We start from the raw sequence: 21,606 nt of genomic DNA, 5'->3' as shown, positions 1-21,606 counted from the left end.
CTAAAGGGCTTGGTGGTCTGTCTCCATGTGTATGCTTTCTGTGCGTGTCCCAGCAGCCTCCCATCCTTTCAAGCGGAACAGTGTCAGCAGGCAGCCATTACACGGGCCACTGTCAGTAGCATCCAACTCCAAAATAGCTCCTCTTGCACTGTTTGCCCGGTTGGTTTCAGGGTCTGGCAGAGCAGAGAGTGGCTGGGTACTGTAACTCACAAAGTAGACAGATGAGTCCTGCTCAGAGTGGGGGCCTCTCTCCATCTGCCCATGTAACAGAGCACAGGTGGGGAGGACATTCCTGATCCTTTGTGCATTGGATTAATGAGCAGGAATGCATGTGTGTGTGTGTGTGTGTATGTTTGGAGCAATGTTATTTTAGTATTATATTTTTTGTTAATATTTTGAGTTAATTTAAATGTTAGAGAAAATGTAGTAATTTTGCGGTGTGTGTATTTTTATGAAGTTTTTATGAAGTTTTAATTGTTAGCTTTTATTTAGTTTGTTATAGTACTAAAATGAGAAATGTTGGCAACTAGCTGAAATAAATTTTATAAATTTTATATCAGTTTATGTTTTTATTTCAAATAACGAAATGAATTTTTCCCTATGATTTTAGTTAATGATAATAACCTTGGTTTTGACGTGGTTGTTCAGCTTGTGATCGTGATGCACAATATGTATTGCTTTTTAGTTATTTTAATATTTTAAATTTTGATATTTATAAAGAAATTTGCCTATAAACCATTTAGAAAACTACAAAACGCCTTAGGTTACGTATGTAACCCCAGTTCTACGAGGGAACGAGACGCTGCGTCCGAGAACGCTAGGGGAACGCCTTCAGCGTGATCGTGCTCTGATACAACTGTAATCTGTCCAAAGGATGGGCACGGGCGGGTGACGTAATGGCCAGGAAGCATAAAAGCACGTGCGGTGGAATCGGTGTCAGCTTCAGGAATGAAGCAACCGCTTGCAGGGATGCCGGAAATATGGCTTTGAGATGCAGCGTCTCATTCCCTCGAGGAACTGGGGCTACATTCGTAACCTAAGACGTTCCTCTTCAGGAATTCGAACTGCATCTAAGAACGTTAGTGGAATGAGATACCTACGCCGCCAGACTGACAAATCCCTGCCCAGTGTGGATGGAGCACAGCTAGGGCGAGATAAAAAAGGCCACAAGTGGCTAAAGTGGGCGGGACCTGCGTCCCGAAGGCCAACTTCTGAGTAATGAGTCTTGATCCCCAGGAAAGGGGAGAGCAGAGGACTCGAGGCTATAGCATCCTGTATCCACCACATAGCATAAGCACTCTGGTCGGAGGCCTCAGCCTCTGGAGGAAACATGTAACTAGGGGGTGTCTACCCACTGATTGGCCACCAAGGCGGGCAGGGTAGGCCGGTAAAGCCGTCACGTAGACCTTTAGGGTGGAGTGGGTTAACCCTGCGGAGGAACAGGCCTGCACAAACTCCAGAACTGTACCAATAGAGCAGTTGACTGGGTCGAACTAGCAGCCTCCGCACCATGAAGTGAGATTTCCACTTCAGGGCGTACAGTTTCCTCGTGTCCCGGCGAGCGGAGGCCTCTAGAACTCTCAGAGCGAGAAGAGGCCTGATGACACTCGCCCGAACGGCCGAGCTCTCTGAGCGGAGGCCTCAGCATGACGACTCTCGAAATGAGAGGAGGCCTCTACACTCCACACAGTGGACGTCTTGTAAGGAGACTGACTTCGAGCCTACTACTCACAGATGCTGTCTGGGTGGAGCTCAGGCAAGCGGAGGCCTCTAAAACTCTCAGAGCGAGAGGAGGCCTGATGACACTCGCCGAAACAGCCGAGCTCTTGGAGCGGAGGCCTCAGCATGACGACTCTCGAATTGAGAGGAGGCCTACTACACTCCACACACTAGACGTCTTTTAGAGCCTAGTTGCATGACGTCATCTTCTAGGAAGACTAAACTGGTAGAACCAGAGCCTGCAAGGCAGGACCCAATGAGACACGCTTGGCAGGGGCTCCCACACCAGGTGCCCACTAAGGGAACCAGTCTCTGGAGACTGGCCTCTGGTGTAATCAGAGAGACTAGTTTGGTATCCTGGAAGGGCACACCGGCAGGAGAAAACCGAACTAGCCGCTCTAGAGACCCCCGAAGGGGTGGCGAGCGTCTCAGCTCCTCTACGTTTCTGGGCAGAAGAAACTGAGATGTGTGCTCGCTGGAGATCGCTGCGCCCTGGAACACCGTATGTGGCAGGGTTGGCAGACCGATCTCTAGAGTACCGCTGCGTACATCGTTCTTCCCCAGAGGGACCGGCCCTCAGAAGTCCTGGGCCATAGGCAGTAGGATGTTTTAGCCGAAGACTATCCAGCGAGAATGACTGTCCGCAGATTCACCTTCTGCTAGGAAGCTATGGCCCGGGAGCACCACTCTGACTCTAACATTCTGGGGAGTACGAGAAGTGACACCCCCTAAATGAGGAGCTAGAACACGGTTGGGGCTGCTCTGCCCAGCAGCCCCTGCTGACCGCCTCAGCCTCCTCAGAGGAAGAGAAGTAAAACATTGTGCTCTCACGCGAGAAAATCCCATAGATCATTTAATTCCTCAAAATTAAATGCAGAAACAACCAGACAAGTAAACATGGTCTGATATAAAAGGGATTCATGAAATGAACGAGAATGAGCGCGTCGCCTCGGCAACGTGTGCTGCACCAGCTAGCTCTCACTCAAAGGGGGGGGGAAGAACCGCACCGCGGGCTTCCAGCCCCGAGCGAGAGCGCTAGCTCTGGGGAATGCAGGTGGAGATAGGGCGAACCCGTCTCCAACCCGTCTAAATGCGATCCCTGCGATCTCACTCGCCGCCATGCCTCAGCAGACCACACACGGACTGTGTGCATCCCCAGCAGAACACAGCTTGTAATGGGATCTGCTTTCGCCCAAGTGCTAGTTCCCTGCACTCAAAGACATTGTGGAGCTTATTTCAAGTGACTGTAAACAAAAAACACTAAATAAGAATTGCCTCACAGATCGACAGACACATACAGAATAGCGGTTGCTGAATGACAAAAGCTGACGCCGGTTCCACTGCACGTGCTTTTATGCCTCCTGGCCATTACGTCACCCACCCATGACGTCGTGCCCATCCTTTGGACAGATTACACTTGTATCAGAGCCCGGTCACGCTGAAGGCGTTCCCCAAGCGTTCTCGGACGCAACTCGAGTTCCTGAAGAGGAACTTGTTGATTTCAGGTTTGGTGACATTTACCATTACTCTGCAAAATTTTGTGGCCGAAATCCAGTCAATTCAATAGGAATTCGCAAATCACATCAGGGCAAAAAAAAAACATTACACAGATTTCGCTCTTGTTTAAGTTGATAATATGAATTCACAGCTCGATGTAAACCTACTCGTCACTGGGGTTTAGACAAATCGTACTAATTCGTGAGATAGTGTTGGAATTCACCACACTGCCCAACATAAAATGCTGTTTGGTTTGAAAGTGACAGCTGTTCTTTATACACCTCAATGCTATTGACAATAAACAGTTGGCCTTTTGGCACACAAAATATTGCTGAAATTTCACTAATGCTTGGAGTACAATATGTTTTGCATTGCTTTTAAAGTAAAGCAGCCTGCTGATTATGTGTAAATAATTGAATAGTTTAATATTTAAAAAGGCAATCTACCAGTTGTACATCCAGGCACAGCTTGCAGTAGAAGTTTAGTGGCTAAACTTCTTTGTCTTCTTCTACAGGTGACGTTCTCATTTTTGGAGCGAACAGCTATCAATAAAAAATAAGCTTTGCGTAATATCTATATTTATAGATGATACCGCATCCCTCAGGTATACAGTAATTAGAATACTATGCATTCATTAAATTGAAAAACACTGTAGGGTGCCTAAATTTCATAGAATATTAACAAAGAGCGCTGATTTACTCATCAGTCTTAGAGTAGTTTAGGTGAAATTCCTCCAAGAAGGGTAATGAAGTTTAACTACATGTTTCATCCTCTTATGAGGAACTGTAAATGTGACAACAGAAATTCTGTCTCTCCTCCACACAAAAAACAATCTATATTTTATTCGGTTTCATTATTTCGTAAAGAGTGCTGTGTGAAGTATGTCGGATGCTCGTAAAAAGAGCGTGAATTATTCAGTGAGCTGTTTTGCATAGCAAAGGCCGGCAGAGAGGAGGGGGTTGTGGAGTCGGGTGAATCTCGAGTTGAGGAATGACACAGTGTTGCTTCCTCCTCTCAGCTTCTCATCACGTTAATTACCGTATCTGGCTCTCATCGGGGCCGCGGTTCCTCTCGAGTCACAGCCGCATGTGGACGATTTGTCAGTGGAAAGAAAAGGATATTTGTCTTTGTTTTTCAGAAAGGGATTGATGCCATTTAAGCTACGAATTATTATGGCTTTCAGTAAATAACTTTTAGGAGAACATTTATCTGTTTCAGTCATAACTTTACCACTCATCTGTCATATTTATGCTGTAAAAAAGATAATTGGATTTGATCCATATTGACATGCCTGAAATGAATGAAAAGTGGGGCACACTGTTTTAAGTCCTAGAGACTCGAAGACTTGATTTTTTTTGGGGGGGGGGATTAGTTTTGGGAAATAACTAATGAGATAAGAGAACGTAAATGATAGCAATACCCCTTCTCTTGAGACTTAGCAGAAATTTGAATCGCTTTATGTAAATATCGCACACCTGCTCAATTACTCAATTACTTCACCTCAAGATGGACACATCTGTCTGTTTTTTCTTATTCATGCCAACATAATCAGGAGGAGTCTTACATAAACAAGATGTTTGCTGTAGGCTTTTCTCTGTTTATTTCTGCTACTGTACCCCCAGGGCTATAACAAAATGAACCTCCCCACTCACAAAGGGTGTATTGTTGATAGCCTGGTATAATTAGGGCTGCTCTGGTGGGGTTTGGTTTAACGACGAAGGCTCTATCCTCCACAAATGACATCCTCCTCAGAGAGAGGGACTCAGTCAGGACTGAAATAATCAATGATTTGTGGTTTCCATTTTGAGTCTCAGTGTGAAGCTGCTTAGTCCTGCTCCACTGCACATTACGTTAGCTGTTCGGTTCGTCGCTGTTACAGTCATCCTTCCTCTCGGTCTATGAGACACTGCCACACACTCACTTTGCATACTTATAGGTTATCTATACACAGTGTTGGGAAGGTTACTTTGGAAATGTAATAGATTACAGATTACGAGTTACCCTATTTAAAATGTAATAAGTAGTGTAACTTTTCAATTACATTATTAAAGTAACGTAACTGATTACATTTGATTACTTTTCTATTACTGTGTGTGTGTGTGTGTGTGTGTGTGTGTGTGTGAAAAATTCAAATGTAATCCAAAAATACCTTTGTTATCGTTAACATTTTCAGAAGTGACTGTAAATTAATTACACCTTTTTTCTCAGTAACTGTAACTAATTACATTTACATTTATGTTGTAATTAAATTACGTAATTTCATTACATGTAACTAGTTACTCCCCAACACTGTCTATACAAGGAGAAAATAGATGACTTCAACAATACAGACTGGTGCACAGTCAAAAAAAAGATGCAACAGAAAAGCAAAACCTCACAGCAAAACTTCTTTCATAATAAGAAGAAAGACTGCAATTGCAAACAGCTTGAGTCGCTTTTATAATTTGGCTATGACGATTTATACAGAATTCGACTGGGGAAGGTTTTTTCTTCATTACTACAGTATTGCTACAGCAGATTGAGCAGGAGTTGAGTTGAGTTTCAGTATATTGTCACAGCACTGGCATTAGCTGAGTACTTCTTCCAGACAATCCCAAATATAAAAACATCTTCTGTTGAGAAACTCTACAGGTTTTTAAAACCCTTTGCCCCTGAACCAACTTTTTAAATGGCCCTTTTAAATAATGACAAATTATAAATTCTCTCTTTCGGTATTCATTTTCTGAATTCGTGATCTGTGTCTGGAATTTCTGCCAGTGCCACATAAGGAGGGAGCTTGAAGGGTCTATTGCTTGTGAATCTAATTTTAGCCATATGTAATTTAAAGATAATAAGCTCTATTTGCATTTGCCAGCCCTATCAGACCGCACAGACTGTACGGCTTTCTCTGTTTGTACTTATAGCAATTCTTAATTAAACGTTTACACTTAAATAAATTAATTGGATTTTAAATGCATTCAAGTTTGTGTCATTGAACACCATGAACATTATTTCAACTTTTCTAGTACATGAAAACTTCTACACTTGAGTTCATAGAATGTAATACAGTCTCAGTGGAAAAAGCAATTAGCTTGAATTTGTATTTGGTCTTTTGCTCATCTCCGCAGTCATCTAGAATCAGCACGCTTGAAATTAATTGGCCTCCTTCGTATAGACTGCCTGCTAAGTTCCTGTATTTCTCCTTAACATGGAAAAAAAAGCTTCCCAAATCAAAAGATGTACAAATCAGAAGTTCTGCCGATCTCAAGCCGAGCCATCTGTCTTCTTTTGTGTATAAAATTGCGCCCATGGGTTTGGACCAACCCTCTCATCTTTTCAATCAAATTCTCCGGCCCGCTGCTTCTGAGTGCCACCTGGCCCACATCTAAGCCTGGTGCTCAATGGAGTTTCTCTGTGGTAAGACGCTAAATCTGTTGCAGTGAACCATGCCTGATGTGTTAATGGTGGATCCTTTGCTCCGTCTGAAATGCCACACTCCAATCAACAACCCCAGCTGACTCTTGTTCTTTCGTCCTCTGCGCATCCCTTTCACTGTAATTAGCTACAGTGCGCCCACTGATTGGACCCCTTATTCTCTTTGTCTATTAGCTGTGTACTGAGAAGCATCTTTTCTTTCCTCAGGAGGCAGACAGGAAGAGTGTCATGGAGATTGGGTTTATCACGAAATTCTAAATACAGAAACATTTCGCCTCTATCATTGAGCAACAAAGAATGCCTCATTTTCTTTAATTTGATTTTGCAGAGTAATTTACTGAGTAGCTGATGGGCTTTGTGAGCCATTGTGATCTAATACGCATTCTTTGGGTGTTAACAAACGAAAACATATCTGTTCTTGATGAGGGTGAGATTAGCATTGTTAATTATGACCTTGAGAGAGGCATTACAATTCTCTCAGTGAGTGCGCTACAGCACTTCTATAGTTTTAAGGAGTAAATCTCTCAAATATCCTATTTCTAAAAAACTAAAAAATACAAATAATATATTTTTTTTATCATTATTATGTAAATATATGTGTGTGTATTATTTTATGTTTCATGAGATTTTGGTTTTATGTTTTTTGTACTATTATACAGGTTAATTTTTTATTAGAATAGGCTCATTTATAATATATATCTTTATGTATGTGTATATAAATATATATATATTATTTCATTCACTCTTAGTCATACTGGCAATAATACTTCAAAACAAACCTACAACATATTGCTTTGCTTAAGGCAATAAGAAAAAAACAAAAAAAAAACAACCTTTGATTAGCATCTTTATTTTCATCCCGGAGATGAACTCTATGTCCTACACTGCATTCTCCTCTTTCTGTCTCCCAGCAATCATGAAAGCTTTTTGATGGAGGTTAATGAAATGAAATAAATTGGCTTGTAATGCATGGGAGGCTGTAAAGGTAATGGAATTTGAAGAGTGTCAGTGGGAATGGGGAAGTGGGGCGGAGATTGGTTGAGGTTTGTGTCCCGAGGGCTGTGAAACATGGCAGCAGTGATATAGAGCAGAGCCAAAGGTGTCCAGACAGTAAGGTACTCATTTATACAACCTTCTTCAGACTTTTCATCAATTAAAAATCATATCATATCATATTATATCATGTAACATTTATCATGGTTATGCTAGATTAGGTTTAAAAAGAAAAACTACTGGGTGAACATATTCTCTTGGTATTGTTTGGCTCTCTCTTGGCATTTCTCAACACCATATTTCTATTCTGAGAGTGTTGTTCTATTTTCTATTTCAGTGTTCGATAAAGATATCAAATGCAGAATGTGTGCCTTCTCATCTGCCTGGATGAGATCGAGAGGTTGCTCAGAGACATTCATAAATATAACTTATGATAAATGCAACTAAGTTTTCGTTATGATTTCGTAAGAAACTCCTCACAGTTCAAAGAAAATCAAACTGGTAATTATTGGAGAACATCGGCTGTACCCTCTTCTTATAAATATGGACATTCTGACATGACTTGAAAGCAGCATTTTAAAACAAATTGCATGGTGGAGACGATGAATATGTTAATGAGAACAAAAATCATAGGACTCTCATTTCGTCCCGATCATATTCGATGACCTCAGATAAGCCTCTCAGTTAAGGACACATACAGATAAATGAGTCCAATCAGGCAAGAGAAAATATGAAAAACTATGAAGGCATGCTCTGTATGCACCCGTTAAGTCATTAACATATGCTTCAACATGTTTCACCCACCATTGCACTGGGTGAAGCTGGAGTGGCAAGCTGTTGATTGCTCATTGTGAACAGTGCCCTTTTCCTCACACTGCATCTCCACAATAATTGTTAGGCTGCTGTATAGAGACTTTGGCCTGAGTGTGTGTGTGTGTGAACATCTGGAGGTTGCCCGGCATTATTTTCCATGGCCCGGGGCAAAAGTCTTCCAGAGCGAGAATGTGCGACCGAGAGAGAGAGGGGTAATTTGTTTTGTTTGAGCAGAGGGGACGGTAGGGAGTGAAGAGTGCTTAAATTGATTGATTGGTGGCTCGTAGAGTAGTGGACTGGGCCATAATCACTCTTTATGCCTGTTGTAATAAGGAAATTAATCAAACCATTATGTTGCTCCGTTTTATCATCAGGTAGCAATAATTGAATAAACTAACTTCACTTGTCTTCAGAATGACTTTTCTCGCTATGTGTGCCGGCTATATTTTGCACAGAAGGTTAGAAATTGTCCATTGCATTTGTTTGGTTGGGGAAGGATTTTCCTGTTGCTTATTATATAAACAAGAAAATTATTCAGAAATTATTCCCTTTTATCATTCCATCTGTCTACCCTTCTGTTCGCCATCATACCTGTCTATAACTCTGCATCTGTTCTCCAGAAGCATCACGTCAGACTCTAATGCAAACTGGGTAAAAAAATACCCTCCGGTTGAAGTAAGAAATCCAGTGAGATGCACAGCGAGGTTGTAACTTTCTGTTGTTATGTCGTTCTTGCGTACCTCCCGCTGAGCAGAACAAATGTGGGAGAGATGGGAGGGCTTGAATAAAGCTGCTAAATCAGTCTGATTGTTCTTAAATCCTTCATGTCCACTTGTATCGCTCAGCGGAGTTGGAAATAGGGCAGACAATTCTCCATTCACTTCAGCTGTTTGTGGATTTTCTGTCCCCACATTTGCCAAACTCGTTTTCCTTTTCCCCTTCACTCTAAAAGTGTCTCTACAAATCAATTACCTTTCCTGGCTCGTTTGGGATTTAGCGAGGACATTGTCTGTGGCAGATAATGAGGTCTGGTGCTGTGATTTTCTTTCTCCCATGATGCCACACAGGTTATTTTCTCAGTGGAGGCAGCAGGCCTCATGTTGCAGAAATTTAAGCTGGTATTATTGTCTTCCCGTTTTATAAAATAAGAAGCGTCAGCTCAGTCTTACACTAAGTAGATGTTACATCAATTCAAGGCCTGATAAAAGAATTACAGAAAGTACAAATGTCAAAGAAAGAAACTTTGATGTGGTGCTTGGACGTTTTGTGATGTGATGGCCAGTGATATGTTCATAAACATTCACATGTAATTGCGTATGACAGTGGATTCTGTTTGTTGGCCTGCATCAACAGCTGAAGGCATGAATATAAAATTATTTGGGTCAAAATGCAAATTATGTTAGTGCTTACACTGCTTTCAGCATGCTTAATCTCAGTGTTTGTTAATATGATTCATTTATTTATCTTATTTCCTATTCTGATAGGTGAAGCAACAGTAGGAGGGATGCAGTTCCTAGAATTTGAGTTTGGAATTGTTTCCATAAGGAGACATGAGCTCAGTTCCTCACAAAGTGTTGGGATTGTTATGCACATCTGTTGTTGTTAGGAAAATGTGTATATTTGAGTTACTCAAGAATAGTACAACTTCCATAATTAGCATGGTGTTGCTCCATTTGCATCGTTCCTGACCTGGTAGCAGTGTAATGCTGCAGGTTTGCTTGTCTGTGGAGCTTCAGATTAGTGGAGAACACTGCTTGTCAGAAATACTTGTTAGGTTAAGTGTCTAATTCCTATTAAGGGTCATGCCTGCAAAGTTTTGTGGAATGTGCATATGAAATTTCTATTTTGATTATGATGCTAATTTGAACTAGAAATTTCATGCTTAAATTTTGGTAAATTGCATTGAACAAAATTAGGGTCAATTTGACATGGAACATAACTGTGATAGCCAGAATTTTAAGATGATACAGTTTTTAAACATCACATCTTAAAAAATGTACAATATAAAGTCTGCTTAGCTTTCTGGTCATTGATCAGATGCAGATTTCATGCAGAGGATCTTCTAATTTCTGTGAATTTAAAATGATTAATAACAAGTCTTGATCCTGATAGACATGTCCATTTGCCTAAACGAGTTTAATTGGTATGTCTTGCCTAAGCATACCCATCATTAGTATCAATATCACAATGAAAAGAGGTTGCCTTTTACCCCGAATGTTACACAAACAATATAAACAATTTCCATTTTGATAGATGGAGCTCTGCAGTCAGTTAATCGGTATCTACCCTTAATTAACATGCTCAATCATGTCTCTCTCTCAAAATGATCTGCCACCCTCCTTTTTCATGATAGCGATTATCAGTTGTTTGGCCGTGAATATGACAGACCTAATAGAACTGGATAGCTTCAGTGAACTGCAGGATGGACCGGGGACTCGTATATCAGATGTGTCCGCAGCGGGAGGATAGTGTCTCGTTTCATGTCTGTTTTCCTTTTGTAGAGCCAGAGCACAGGGACTAGTAGCCTATGTAAGGCTTTTAGTACTAGAGTACTCGTACATAGCTCTGATTTTAGAGAGGAGCTCTTTATTTATTTATGTTTATTTTTTAATCATTTATGCAGGAGGGAAACACAAAGCTAAACGAATAGTTTGTGTCAAAATGATCTAAAAACAAAACCTTCATCTGTATGCATGTGAAGAATTTGTTTTACATTCCTGTTGCAGTCTCTGACAGGTCTTCTTGTTGAGTGTTAATGGCACTAATGAGTCTAAGTGTTAAAGCATATAATTATGGGTCATAAGTTAGCTTGCATGAAACATACTTGTTCATATTTGGCTGCCATGGTAACTAGCAGCATTCTCAAATAACACTTCTTCCCCTGATGAATCAGAGTGTCCTTAGGATTTAAGAGCGATATAATGAAAAGTGAAACAATAAGTATTTAGTTCATTCATTTGAATGACATTCATTCACATACTGTACATAAACTGTGAGTGCATCCAGGCAAGTTAGGTTGTGACAAGAAGTATATTTAATAAAATGTGTTCATTATTCTCTGATTTGCTGTCATCTCAAGATGCTTTTCTAAATTTCATTGCATAAACAGTCTAATTGGAGCTATATACTGAAGGACAGCAGTGTAGTGGTAATTCAAGTGGAAGTGTGTCGTTTCTGTCCCACTAGTGTCACCCGACAGAATTTCAAAAATAATGACTGTTTTCCCAGCAAATTTCAATTGGGTGAACGCACAAATCCCGCCCTAAACTCACGCCACTTACACAAAATGAAACAACATTTGATAATGCCACAGTGTTTATGCCTTTCAGGAAATTTAGAGTCAACACCACCTCTTTCAACCGATTTGAAATATGACTTCAATTGAGGTGTTCACTTGAAGGCTTTTCAGTCCGACTGAGCCAGCAGTCGGATTATAAACTGATTCCTGTAAGCGTAGCGGGTGTGTGTAAAAGTAGCTGTTGTTAGGTCTGATTCAGGCATTGATTACTATCCTTGTGAGTCATGACTTTGAATCACCAAAGTAGAGTATGTGTGTTTATGTGTATTTTTGAGCAATTGGATTCGTCTCAATGGCTGTTTCCAACTGATATTAATGTGGCGGGGCGGTGCAGTTTGAGGCACAAGCCCAAGTTGTTTACTAATAAGAAAATCCGACTACGCCACCCTAGGAGTTAACCCCAGGGAAAATACTCAAACATGAAGCAAAACACAGGTTCGGTTCCCTCATAGAAATAGACAAAAGAGACGTGAGTAATGTACAAAGATACAAGTGTTTATTAATACAAAAATGATTTAAAATGTTAGACACTAAAAAGACAACAAGAGAGACTAAAACCCCACTTCAAACAAAAAGAAAAACATACAACTCAACTTGGTATGTAGCAGTTATGTATATGTGAAACAAAACTAAATACCGGCAGGGCTGAGGCTCCCAACAGCAGGAATCAATGTGGAGTTCGGTTTTACAAGGCACACGTCCACGCACACCCGTGCAGTCTAAATCACACTACCAAACACTCAAGTGTACACCGCACACGATAAAGAAGAACCACCACCACAAGGCGAAAGAGCAATCCAACCGTGGGACCCCAGCTCCTGTAATAAACAAATAAAAAGAATAAGACACTATAGAAATAAACATACAAATGATAACATGGACATCACTAATGAAGCCAGTCCTCACAGCAATGAATATTAGTAACAAACAGACCTAAACAGAACAAAAAAAAGAACAAAAGAATCAAATAGTTGGTCACCTGAAATTACCACAAAATCACTTGGACAAGATGATCACACACAAATAGAGTTACACTAATAGATGGTTGATCACATGCATCCCAAGTTATGAGCAGTTAATTGATTTTACAATAATACAGATGAAGGAAAAGAAAAAGCAAATCAATTCAACCAAACAAACTATACTTCCACAGAATTAGAAGTAAGAGAAAACACAAAAGAAATAAATGAAAAAAAAGTTTAAATCAAAGAAAAAAAGCTTAGCTCCCCTAAAAGCGGAAGGAGCTAAATAGTCCTCCCACACAAACCAAACATATGAAGCAGGGCACTAAAACGCCACGATAAGAACCAACCGAGCAGTCCCCTTTTATTTATGATGATGAACGCGTTGGTGCGGCTGCATAGACAGCAGCACGTTAACAGCGCGAAGAGCAGCAAACAATCACGGCATAGAACGAGAGGGAGAATCCTATAGCGAACACAAAAAAAGATGTTACTAATCATCCTATAATCCCCACTCCCAATTATAGTTACGTTTAAACACTTACCATCAGGATATCACGCCAGATAGCACGCTTTATAGACACAGATTGGTCACAGTCATACCCACCGATAACACAATGGGATACAGGGAATCATGCCTATTTAATATGCGAGAAGAAATGTTAAGCCCACACAACCATACCAGCCCATAGAACGAGTTGTTAACCACAAACATACCTGAGAGGCGAACAGTCATCAAATCCACTAAGCAGTACGAAAAGGCACCAGCACCAAAGCTGCACTATGATTAACATACAACGCTTTCAGGTTATGCATACCAACAACTCCCAAAATTATCAACCATTCAAACATTGCACGCTTACCTACAACCTCAGTCAACACGAGCAAAACAAACGGGGAAATCGGACGTGACGCATCCCAGGTAACAGCCACTCAGGCTTTAAATGGGAGATACTACTTGCTGATAGGCTAACGCTGCTGTCAATCACCTAATCCCGTTACATTAACATGAGTAAGAATCACTTCTATTGGTGCGCTTTTTTACAACATGTCCCTTTATAATCACGTTAGATGAGTTGTCGAGCAGTACTTGGTGCTTCATTTCAAAATTGGATGTGGTCACGAGTTATCTCCGGATCAGTGATCTGATCACATAACCCTGTGTCCACCTGTGTTTATTGCTGACCACTTGAAATCACAAAAACACATTTTAACAGCAGGTGGAAATAGATCCTACGTGTTTGTTCCATGTGTGTGTGTTCAAGTCTTCGAACTTCTGTAGCAGCCCTCTGCTCTTCTGTCATCTTTGCGAAGAAGTGACATTTCTCCCGCCCACGTTTTTGTGTGTTTGTGTGAGTCCTGATCCATCTGCCTTCTCCTTCAGGATCACGCTCCTTTCTCAGTCTTCCATTCAGCCCCCGGCTTTTCTCTCCCATCAAACCGGTATCAGTGTCATATGACAGTGGCAGTGAGGAGACCCAAGCTAGGAGTCATGACTCATTCACAACAACAGAAACACATCAACACATCCTGGAGAGCTGCCATTAGACTGCCACCGGGACCCATATCACAGCACAAACAGCACACCACGGACAGGACAGGGCCCTACATACTTTCAACACTTTATAGTCCCTGGTTGCTAGTTAATATTGTCTTGTGCCTTACCTGTGTATTAATATAAACATTGTAGGTGACTTTGTTTCTTCAGTAGAACACAAACGAAGATTTTTAACTCAATCCGTTGCAGTCTGTTAGTCATATAATGGCAGTCAATGGGATTCACGGATTTTAGAGACAAAAAAACATACACAGACAAAACCAAATTAAACCCTGCGGCTCGTGACGACACATTTAGGTCTAAAGACACGAAACGACCAGTCTGTGCAAGAAACTGAACAGTATTTATATCATTTTTACATAACGCATGCGTCTAACGCTGGCTGTTGTGAACGTGCTCTGGACGGTTGGGCAGTCCTGTGGATCAGAGGTAAAAAATGATATAAATACTGTTCAGTTTCTTGCACAGAGCGATCGTTTCGTGTCTTAAGACCTCAATGTATCATCACGAGCCGCAGGGTTTAATTTGGTTTTGTCTGTGTATGTTTTTTTTGTCTCTCAAAGCCGTGAGTCCCATTGACTGCCATTATATGACTGACTTTGTTTGTGTTCTACTGAAGAAACAAAGTCACCTACATCTTGGATGCCCTTGGTGTACGCAGATAAACATCAAATTTTCATTTCTGGGTGAACTATCTCATTTAATCTGCAGTTTTAGTGTTAGAAAAATGAAAACTGCTAAAACTAAATAATTGAAAACAGTGAATTAGTAAAGATGTGACTTGATATTTCACATGCCCACCTGTCCTTGAAAGTGGTATGCAGTGGTGAACAGTTTTTGCTTGATGTCCTAAGTGTGCAAATTTAGTTTAGAACTCTATCAGTTTTTTCTACTTTAGTTTTCCATGCTATATTTTTCTTTTGTAGCATTATTGCTTTTTGTTTGTTTGTGGTTTTGTTATTTGTTTTTTATATTAATATTTTTTTTATACTGCTAATTGTAATTCATCCCACACTGTTTGTACTACAATCATGACTCATACCTCAAATTGCACAGATAAATAAACACCTGACATTTATAAATGATAAATATCAATTAATATAAATGCTCGGTATAGGCTCTTTTCACTTGAACCAGAAAGCAACTATCCGGAGCACCATAGTAACCTGCATAGCAACACATTTAACATGAAAATGTATGTATGGAAATATATTTCCTCATGACTGGCAATGTTAGTTATTTTGGTAATCAAGCTAAACCAAAGAAGTCTCCATTCCATTATTGCTAACAAACAGAAACACTGAAGTGTCTTAACAGTTCTACAGTAAATGTTCTGCAGCTAAAATCTGCAGCTTATTATTTGCTAGAAAGCTTTTCCCTGCTGTGAACTTTGAATAGTTCCATTTAGACCCTTCAAATGGTCTGTACTTTCCAGAGTAATGGATTACAAGCACTCAAGACAGCTTTGAAAGTTAGCAAGCCCGAACCAATGCAAGTGCGTGTGTGTATGCACGTGTTTGAGACAGATATAAACAGCGCGCCATAAATCTGACTCCCTGTGGAGAAGTTCTTCCATAAACTCTGAAGCCGATCAGAGAAAAGTCATTTAGTGATGGGGAAATCAATTTCATTTAAAGCTCTCATCAGCGGGTCTCTCTAGCTGACGGGCAGTAAGAAAGAGTCTGGGTTTAAAGAAGTCTGTGGAAAATGATGAGAAATATTCTATTACAGCGGAAGGCTGTAATAGTTACTGCCTCCTGAGCTAGAGTTGGTTGTTGTTGCTGTATCCCAGCAGGCTTCTTCTTTTTGGTCCCCATTTTCACAAAACATCCTTAAGAATAAAATTATTCTTAACTGCTGTTTTCTTCTTATTTGCAAACTTAAGAATAAAGTTAAGAATATTTAGCTTTCCCATGCATTTTCTTTTTTCCTAACTGCACATAGGAACGTTCTCATCAACTTCTTAGTATTTATTTTAAAGTAATAGTTCACCCAAAAATTAAAATCTGCTGAAGACTTACCCTCATCTAAGATGTAGATGAATCTTAACTGGATTTGGAAAAATGTAGAATTACATCACTTGCTCAACACCACAATGGATCATCTGCAGTGAATGGGTGCCGTCAGAATGACAGTCCAAACAGCTAAAAAAAACACTTGTCCACAAGCAGTCTCTAGTTTATCAGTTAACATCTTGTGAAAAGCAGCATGTTCATAAAAAAGTCCATCATTAGGGCATTATAACTATAAACCTTTGCTTCAGGCCATAATCCATAAAAAAAAAAAAAAAAGATTTAAATATGAATTCGAAATCACAGATTTTTTTCCTTGTCCACCAATAACATGTGACATCTCTCAGACATGAACTTTGTCATTCAGCTGACCTCACACCAACATGTTTTCAGTGTTTCACCGTCTGCAATCCTCTTCCTTATTATACCCAGCAGGCCGGTGTATTTTCTAATCACGTACTGGCACACTGGAGGGCCGTGTAGGGCTGCGGAGCCGGAAGGTTGACATTAATAATGTGATTGTGCTTTGCCCTCTCTTATCCAGAGGTGGCAGAGGGCAGGCCTCCTCCTGCTGCTGAGAGAGAGAGGCAATCAGCATTTAATCTGCAAGACTGATTAACTTCTCATTACAATCAGACACACACACGCCATGCAGGCACACAAACTCATGTACAAACGCACAGGGCCGCACGCAACACACACTACTCTCACACTCCAGAGGTGGATCTGTAATTATGCCACGGAGATCCAGTCAGGCCTACTTACCCAGCTCTAGCAATCAGTTTTATTTATGCATTTATTTTCAAACTATTTATAAGAAACATGGCACTTACACAAAACGAATGGCTCAAGTGTCATGTCACGGTCTTTGCTGAATCACCTGGGTCTATCTTTTGCTCAAGTGCCATTTCAAGACACATTTTGATTGAGAATAGAGCAGACCGTTAAACAGAAGTTTTACTGTTAAAACTACTGTTTAGCAATATTATTTTATTTTAGTATTTGTAAAGTGTGATTCTAGAATTATATTTTCAAGTTCCTTTTTTGTATTAATAGTTTATCCAAGTTAAGCCAATTCAAATATACTTAGTCATTTTATATATTTTAACCAAATTTATTTTAACCATAAAGATTTGTATGCCTTTAAAGTTGTACATCCAAAATTGTTTTACTTTTTTGAGGCTGTCGGTACATTGATATTGTAGATTTCATTGTCTATACAAGTGATCAAAAATATGTACACTTCACACAAAATACCTATGAATGCAAGAGATTAACTTTTTAGTAAGTATTATGTTATATAGCTAACACAAACCGAATTACTCAGTTTTCATGTAAACCAATTATTAAATTTTTCAGCCTGGCTGGGTGCAATCAGTGAATTATCAGACAGCATGGGAAATATATTTTACAATGACTTTAGTGAGAAATGATCAGTTTTAATATCATGTCATGAAGGATACACATATCACTCTTTTTACTCTCCTCGACAGACAGAAAGATGAGCACATATGAGTCTTGAGTTTCCTTACAACCTTGGGATACGCACAAATAATTTCAGAAATGTCAGTTCAACTGAGGCGTGTAAATAAAGGCTTCTCTGTTGACACCTCATTTGAATGCTGAGCAGATGACCTCTGCATTTATGAAGGTCTAGGAGAGAAACATGAAAATGCTCAATGTCTCTCAGCAGAGAGCCAAACCCAACCTGCTTCCTCAAACATGAGAGCGTTTACAAGCTGAATAACAAAATAATGGGCTTTTTTCATGCTTTCTGAACAATGCATTTCAATTTCATTATTGAGCTACATGTATAATTGTTTAAGATCATTGCATAACTTTACAAAAGGAAAACACAAAAAAGTCAAAAGTGACCCTGGACCACAAAACCAGTCATAAGGGCCAATTAAATAAATAATCTTTTCACTTATGTATGGTTTGTTAGGATCGGACAATATTTGGTTGAGATCTGGAATCTGAGGGTGCAAAAACATCTAAATATTGAGAAAATCACCTTTAAAGCTGTTCAAATGAAGTTCTTAGCAATGCATATTACTAATCAAACATTTAGTTTTGATATATTTACGGTAGGAAATTTACAACATCTCCTCATGTAATGGGATCTTTACTTAATATCCTAATGATTTTTGGCATAAAATAAATATTGGTTTTTTTACCCATACAATGTATTGTTGGCTATTGCTACAAATATACCTGTGCTATTTATGACTTGTTTTGTGCTCCAGGATCACCTGTTGGCTGTAAAATATTTGATGCTAAAGAATTTTTGTTATTCTGTCCTTCCAGATTGGAGACAGCAGTTAGCCTAGGACCCAAAGACGATGAGGAGAAAGCAAAAACGAAAGATGCAGTTGCAAAAAGCCATGAGAAGAATGGACACGTGAAACGCAGAGGACGTAAACGCCACAGCCACCGTCGAGCTCGCAGGTCTGTATCTTCTAAGGCTGTGCCTCATAGACACATCTTCATCAAAGATGTTTCGGTGCTTAGGAGTAAACACTTCAGTGTAAAGCATGCATTTGCTGCGTTTTCCACCGCCTTTGAAGTGCTTGAAAACAGCATGTGCTGTTGAAAATGTACAATTCAACCACAGAACCTTTGTATAGATAAATCTATTCAAATATAAATTTTATTTTTATTTTTGACCCCAGAGAAGATCAAACACATGAAAATATGCAGCACTGAATCCACATCTAAGCCACATCCTCACTCTATAAGCATGAATTGGAAACCCCAAACTTTAAAGCGAGGCAGACACAAACACTCTTATCTCCTCGCCACAGTGTAAACATTCAGGTGTTGCTGGAATTTTTAACACGGGTGTCTTTTATGGAGTCCTCTTACTTCCCATCCACCAAAATTCAAACTCCACCTGGTGAATGAAATTGATTCAGCATAGGATTCTTAACGCCGTAATTCCACTGATATCTTCAAAGTGTTGGTGATAACGCGGTGCACAAGCGTTGCATCAGTATGTAAAACAGGGAGGACGCCAGCTCAAGTGTTATCTTAAACAGGCTAATCTCTAGGTGAGTTCATGCTCTGTTTTATGCCAGAGAACGGCAGATGCAAAGCTATTTTTTGGGGTTGAGATTTTATAATCAAGCATACATCAGCAGCTAAACAATGCAAGATCAAAGAACGATTCAATCAGATCAAGCTAAACCTCTGAAATCCACAAACGGCTTTCTTTCCGTCATCACAACAACAACTGAAGAATCCTAAATCGTGTACATATACAGTTGTTTTCTTATCCAAATAAAAGAAACATCTGAAATGTGGAAAGTCTTATTGTCTAGTGACAATTTCAGTATCAGTGAAGTGACATTTAAATAGAAGCCCTCTGTCCTTCTGGGAAGACCCTTCTGTTTAAAGTATTTTATTAGTCCTGACAGCGCTTTCGCATTGCAGGTTTGACAGTGTGTGTCAGTAATCAAAAGCCCTCTGTGCCGTCTTATTCTTCCACACTTTTCCTTTCATAACTCTGGCAACAAGCTTAAGCCTCTGTATTTTTGTCACGTGTAACTCCAGGTAGATAAACATGACAAGGCAGGCAGGAATATCAAAACAATATACTTTGCTTTCAAGACGTAGAAGGGTGTAACATATACATAGACGAGAACGGACGAAGACTAAGGGAGAACTGAGGACTTATAAAGCATGAACCAAACAAAGGAGGCTAATGAGATAATTAAGACAACAGGTGAACTGAATGACTAATTAAACAGAATGGGGAAAACTAGGTCACAGGGGAAACGGAAGACCAGACATATAACAATTTTGGTGTTGAGAATCATAGTGCAGTTTTTTTTTTTCGAAGCAGAACGGTAAGTACAACAGTGCTGGTAATGTAAACAGCGCTGAAGCCCTCAGTGAAATGTTGACATCCTTTTAGATTAGATTAGATTAGATTCAACTTTATTGTCATTTATGCAGAGTACAAGTACAGAGCTAATGAAATGCAGTTAGCATCTAACCAGAAGTGCAAGAATGTGAGTAAGTGAAGATATGATTTACAGAATATACAGTGGAATTGCTATATACAGTATTGAGCAGAGTATATACAGAATATAAAATAGGAATGCAATGTAGGGATTGTATGTACATTATGAACAGAGCAATGTAGATTATATAGATTACAGATTATATATACACATTATGAACAGCAGAAACGTGAGAACAGTGGTAATAAATAAATACAGCTGGATGAGTGTGCAAAATATTGATAGAACAATGTATTCTATGCAAAATAGCAGTAGTGCAATATTTTATAGAAATAGTTTACTGTGCTTGTACAGTAACAACTTTAAACAGTCTATAGTGTAATGACTTTGACAATGTGCAGTCTGTGCAAAATATGAGTAGTGCAAATGCATGTGTGTAAAGTACTGTGACCAGTGCAGTAATAAGCAGGTGCAGGTTAGATTGGTGGTGTGGCGTTCAGAAGTGTCACAGCTTCGGGGATGAAGCTCTTCCTGAGCCTACTAGTGCGAGAGCGTAGGCACCTGTAACGCCTGCCGGATGGAAGGAGGGTGAAAAGTCCATGGTTAGGGTGAGAGGCATCCTTGATGATGTTTCTTGCCCTGCCCAGACAGCGCTTATAATAAATGTTCTCAATGGAAGTTAACTGGGTGCCGGTGATCCGTTGAGCAGTTTTCACCACCCGCTGGAGTGCTTTGCGGTCAGATGCGGAGCAATTGCTGTACCATACTGAGATGCAGTTCGTGAGTATGCTCTCAATGGTACAGCGGTAGAATTCCACAAGGATCCTGGGATTCAGGTGAACTTTCTTAAGGCTCCTTAAGAAGTAAAGGCGCTGCTGTGCCTTTTTGACCAGAGTAGAGGTGTTATGGGACCAGGTGAGGTCATCAGAGATGTGGATGCCAAGGAACTTGAAACTCGACACACGCTCCACTTCAGCTCCGTTGATGTAGATGGGTGTGTGTGCATGACTCCTAGTCCGCCTGAAGTCCACAATGATCTCCTTTGTCTTCTGGGTGTTTAGCTGTAGATTATTGGTGGCACACCATACAGCCAGGTGCTGCACCTCATCCCTGTAGGCTGATTCATCGTCATCCTTGATCAGACCTACCACTGTGGTGTCATCTGCAAATTTGATTATGGTGTTGGAGCCATAAACAGGAACACAGTCATGGGTGAAGAGGGAGTACAGGAGAGGGCTCAGTACGCAGCCCTGTGGCACGCCGGTGTTCAGGGTGATGATGGAGGAGGAGAGGTTATCTAACTTAACGGACTGAGGTCTGTTAGTCAGAAAATCTAGAATCCAATTACAGATGGGTGTGCTGATTCCAAGCTGGC

At 40.2% G+C, this 21,606-nt stretch overlaps 1 protein-coding gene across 1 annotated transcript in view; it reads left to right on the top strand.

Moving 5' to 3' along the window:
- The window catches only part of srrm4 (serine/arginine repetitive matrix 4), a gene marked incomplete at both ends in the record, with an annotated part of 54,091 nt that overhangs the window by 11,199 nt on the left and 21,286 nt on the right, over positions 1–21,606 (top strand). Inside the window, one exon of the mRNA XM_079416725.1 lies at positions 18,574–18,714. Within this exon, the coding sequence (XP_079272851.1) occupies positions 18,574–18,714 (141 nt within the window). The remainder of the gene's footprint in view (positions 1–18,573; positions 18,715–21,606) is intronic.

Source organism: Barbus barbus (assembly GCF_936440315.1).
Source record: "Barbus barbus genome assembly, chromosome: 5".
NCBI classification, from domain to species: Eukaryota; Metazoa; Chordata; class Actinopteri; order Cypriniformes; family Cyprinidae; genus Barbus; species Barbus barbus.
Note: the sequence above shows the minus strand (reverse complement) of the source record. Positions and strands in the feature narration are given on the sequence as shown.